Source organism: Lactuca virosa, chromosome 9 (assembly GCF_052849685.1).
Source record: "Lactuca virosa cultivar CGN04683 chromosome 9, Lactuca_virosa_CGN04683_v6, whole genome shotgun sequence".
Classification (NCBI taxonomy): domain Eukaryota; kingdom Viridiplantae; phylum Streptophyta; class Magnoliopsida; order Asterales; family Asteraceae; genus Lactuca; species Lactuca virosa.
Genome location: NC_136434.1, coordinates 26147520 through 26151892, shown reverse-complemented (window position 1 = coordinate 26151892; position 4373 = coordinate 26147520). Strand labels below are relative to the sequence as shown.

The following is a 4373-nucleotide window of genomic DNA, read 5'->3' as shown; positions in this document are numbered from 1 at the left end:
ATATGCCGCCGCAACGCGATACGTGTAAAATCCTAATTCCAAAATAAATATAGTTATTTTCTAATTTTTTTTTTTAAAAAAAAAACTTGTTTATAATTATTAATTTACTTTATTTCGGAATTTCCTATCAATCTATCAAGGTAACCTATAAAACCGACCGTGTAATTTTATTTAAAATTAAGTTAAAATGAGAAAGTAATTGGACGTATCGGTATCCAATTTTCCATTGAGAAACGCGCCACACTAGCAAAATCCTAAATCTTTGTCACCGCCTAAATTTACAAATCCAGAAAAACAATGCAATTTTGAATGCATAAAGTACACGTCGTTGAAACAACAAGGATCTTGATATGTCAATAATAGCTCTGGAGTTTTCTTAGCAAGAATCTTAGCTGGAAACAGTCCTCGAGTCCTCGGGGGTCAGAACGAACACTCCCCATCCCATCACTGTAAAATCTTTAACGCATTAGCACTACACACAGTAAAACACAGAGCGCCATGGAAAACCCTGTTCTTTGATATTCAGCCTTCAATCATGGACCCTCTTGCTAACCCACCCATGAGAATGCACAACTTTTTCTTCCTTCTCGTGTTAACATCCACCTGCGCCACTGCCACCACCGTCGTCGCCTCCCTTAACCGCCGGACGCTACACGAACCTTTCTTCCCGCAGGACCCCCCAATACTCCCTCCGGTTCAACCTCCTTCTGCTCTGCCACCATCTTCACCACCATCGTTAAACGTGCCTTTTTTATCTACCCCAACCCCAACCACAACCCCAACTAATGACCAACCATTCTTCCCGTCTTTCCCATCACCGCCACCGCCACCTCCTCAGCCGTCTGCCTCCTCTTCCGCCTCTTTCCCGGCCAACATTTCCTCCCTTAATCTCCCCACCTCCCCGAAACCAAAACGCGTTTCATCCAAACTCATTCCCATTGCCATTACTCTCGCCATTGCTGCCGTTGTTGTTCTTTTCATTGTTGCTTTTTTGAGGATTAAAAAGCGAAGGTATCATGACGATTCTCAGTCTTTAAGTGATGAAAAACCTCAAAGATCTTATACTAACAGTGTGTTTAGTGCTGCTGCGAATAATGTTGGTGGGGTAAGTGGTGGTGGAAATAGTAGTTATAATCGAATCCCGAAGCTCAATCGCCCGTCGCAAACGAGCTCGGAGTTCCTTTATCTAGGCACGCTTGTTAATTCTCATGGTGGGGTCGATGCTACTGGTACCAGTGGTCGTCATAATCGTGGTGAAGAGGAGTCGAGTTTGCAAAAGGTGGGTTCGCCGGAGCTCCGCCCGTTACCGCCGTTAAGTGGTAGCGGTGGCGGACGTAGTCAAACTATTATGCAAAATGGATGTTATGAAACCTCTGAGGTGGAATCGAAAGACGAAGAGTTTGACGAATTTTACTCTCCGAGAGCATCGGACGGTGGTGGATCCGGTGCTAGACGAGCTTTTACCGTCGCCGCGGCGACCGGTAACTATCAGTCGCGTAGGAGTATTGGGTCGGTTTCTTCTTCGTCCTACTCCTCGTCAAGTTCAGGGTCTCCGGCGAGGTCCATTTCGTTAAGTATTTCTCCGCCGGTTAGCCTGAGCCCGAGAAATTCAAGACTGAAATCGCCAGACCTTGTTGCAATTCAAACTGCTCCTCCGCCGTCTCGGCCACCTCCACCACCCCCACCGCCGCCGCATCCTTTAATAATCCCGTCTCCGGATGTTGGTTTGAGTAAGAACAGCTTAGAGTCGTCACCCAGACTATCAAACTCATCAAACGATCAAAGCTCTCCTCTGGCGAGAATCCCGCCACCGCCGCAGCCACCGACGAAGCACAGAGAAACCCTAATTCCCACAACTCCACCACCAGCAACTCGGCTGAATCCACCGGTTTTGATCAAACCTGCAAGACATGTGCCTATATCTAGCCATCAACCAGCGATTTCTCCTACAGAAATGTTGCCGATAAATCAAGAAAATCTTGAAACAAACGAGAAAGCCCCAAAACCAAAATTAAAACCTCTTCATTGGGATAAAGTGAGAGCAAGCTCTGATCATGAAATGGTTTGGGATCACCTCAAATCCAGCTCCTTTAAGTAAGAAACCTGTCGATATTCTCCTCCTTATATGTTTTTGTCTGTTCTTCTCATGTTATGATTTGGGGCCATTGATAACAGATTAAATGAAGAGATGATAGAGACATTATTCATTGTAAAACCACCAAATGCAAATTCAAACGAAAAATCAACAATCAAACGCCAGATTCTTTCCTCAACAATCAGCCATGAAAACCTAGTTCTTGATCCAAAGAAGTCTCAGAACATCGCAATCTCATTGAGGGCACTTGGCGTGACAACTGAGGAAGTTTGTGATGCACTTTTAGAAGGTGAGCTTCTTCATTTCCATTTACACCACACCATAATTTATAAACGACACTGTATCAATCACATTATGCACCGATTATACAGGCAATGCAGATACACTGGGCACCGAGCTCCTTGAAAGTTTAATGAAGATGGCTCCAACAAAAGAGGAAGAACGTAAACTTCAAGAACATCAAGATGATTCACCTCTCAAACTTGGTCCAGCTGAGAAATTTCTCAAGGCTGTTCTTGATGTGCCTTTTGCATTTAGAAGAGTCGGTGCAATGCTCTTTGTTTCCAATTTTGATTCAGAAGTCGAATACCTCGAACAATCGTTTCAAACTCTAGAGGTAAATTTTATTTAACATCAATTGTAAATTACAATATTCATGATTTAGTGTTTTAATAGCTCCCAAATGTTTCAATCTAAATCAGGCTGCTTGTGAAGAACTTAAAAACAGCAGGATGTTCCTAAAACTGCTAGAAGCTGTGCTCAAAACCGGAAACCGTATGAATATTGGCACAAACCGTGGTGATGCTCAGGCATTCAAACTCGATACCCTCTTAAAACTCATTGATGTTAAGGGTGCTGATGGAAAAACCACCCTCTTGCACTTTGTTGTTCAAGAGATAGTTCGAACTGAAGGTGCCCGATTTTCAAACACAACTGCTAACTATGATGACAATCAATGCCACAAACTTGGTCTTCAAATTGTTTCTAGTTTGAGTTCAGGTCTTTCAAATGTCAAGAAAGCTGCTGGAATGGATTCCGAGGTTCTGAATGGGGATGTGGTGAGACTAACAAACGGGATTGCAAATATTATGGATGTTGTTAGATTGATTGAAGCAGGAGGTTCAAACAACAAGACATTTTCCAATGCAATGAAGAAATTCTTGAAGATAGCACAAGAGGAGGTCATCAAGATTCATGCCCAGGAAGCGGTGTCACTTTCTGTAGTCAAAGAAATCACTGAATATTTCCATGGAAACTCAGTGAAATTTGAAGCTCAGCCTTTTAGAATCTTTATGGTGGTGAGGGATTTCTTGACTGTTCTTGATAGGGTCTGCAAGGAAGTTGGTTCCATAAACATGGAATCCACTCAGAAACTGCCAGTAATGGTAAACCGAGGTCCAGTTTTTGATGGATTTCATGGAAAGCGACAGTACAGTTCTTCCGATGATGAAAGCTCTTCTTCTCTGTAGGTGTATTAGGTTATCTGCTACTTCTGTCTTGTTCTTTGTTGTTGTATTTACGTAGACAAATTTAGATGATTTTGGGTAGGTTTTGACGCTGGAAACTCACTGTAAAAAAGCTTTGGATCTAATTAAGTCGGTAAGTTAATGAAGAAATTAATCACTGTAATTGTTCTTGAAGAGCATATTCTAATGGGTGAGAGACATAAACTCATAATTACCGGGGGTAGGTGGTGTTCCAGAATTGCCTTGAAGTAGAAATTGTTGCAATTTAATCCCCGCCGTAATCTTTGCTCAAGGTAAATTATAACTTTAACCTCACAAATATAAATACAAAAATTTGAAAGAGAGGGACGAAATATTACAATCAAAACACCGGCAATTTTTAATCTGGTTCACCTCAACATGATGTTATGACCAACCGTCAGATAATCCTGCGCCTCGATGGATTCACTCTTCAACTAGATCCGCTAAAATGATATTTTTTTAAGGTCAAACTTAGTACAAAGATTGATATGTTTACTAATTGGATTTTACTAAACCAACTATGAGATATTGTTGTTCTTTGTCATGCATCTAAGTGTAATGCCCCGTTTCTGGTACGCATTTAATCTATTAAAGTATTCATTTTGTAAGAGCTCAGGGGCGGACGCAAGATTTCACAGTAGGGTTGTACGGGAAAGTAGAAAAAATAAAAATTTTAAAAAATTTCGAAAATTTTTCCAATGCGGCCGGAAAAGTTAGGGGTTGTCGGTGCCACCCTGGACCACCCCTAAATCCGCCCCTGTAAGAGCTACTTGACGAGTTGGTAGCCTTAA

General features: G+C 42.0%; 1 protein-coding gene across 1 annotated transcript; it reads left to right on the top strand.

The window, feature by feature from the left end:
* Positions 1–376: 376 nt before the first annotated feature.
* LOC145136628 (formin-like protein 2) lies at positions 377–3735 on the top strand. The gene is made up of 4 exons (XM_079070738.1): positions 377–2094; positions 2176–2384; positions 2467–2711; positions 2797–3735. The coding sequence occupies exons 1-4, from the start codon at positions 536–538 to the stop codon at positions 3562–3564; spliced, it is 2781 nt and encodes a 926-aa protein (XP_078926864.1). The 5' UTR covers positions 377–535; the 3' UTR covers positions 3565–3735.
* The last annotated feature ends 638 nt before the right edge of the window (positions 3736–4373 follow it).

Excerpts from the sequence above, each read along its gene's own strand:
- LOC145136628 (XM_079070738.1), top strand. The coding sequence starts at position 536 with ATGGACCCTCTTGCTAACCCACCCATGAGAATGCACAACTTTTTCTTC. Across the intron at positions 2,095-2,175 it reads CTCAAATCCAGCTCCTTTAA|ATTAAATGAAGAGATGATAG; the intron begins GTAAGAAACCTG and ends CATTGATAACAG. Across the intron at positions 2,385-2,466 it reads TTGTGATGCACTTTTAGAAG|GCAATGCAGATACACTGGGC; the intron begins GTGAGCTTCTTC and ends CCGATTATACAG.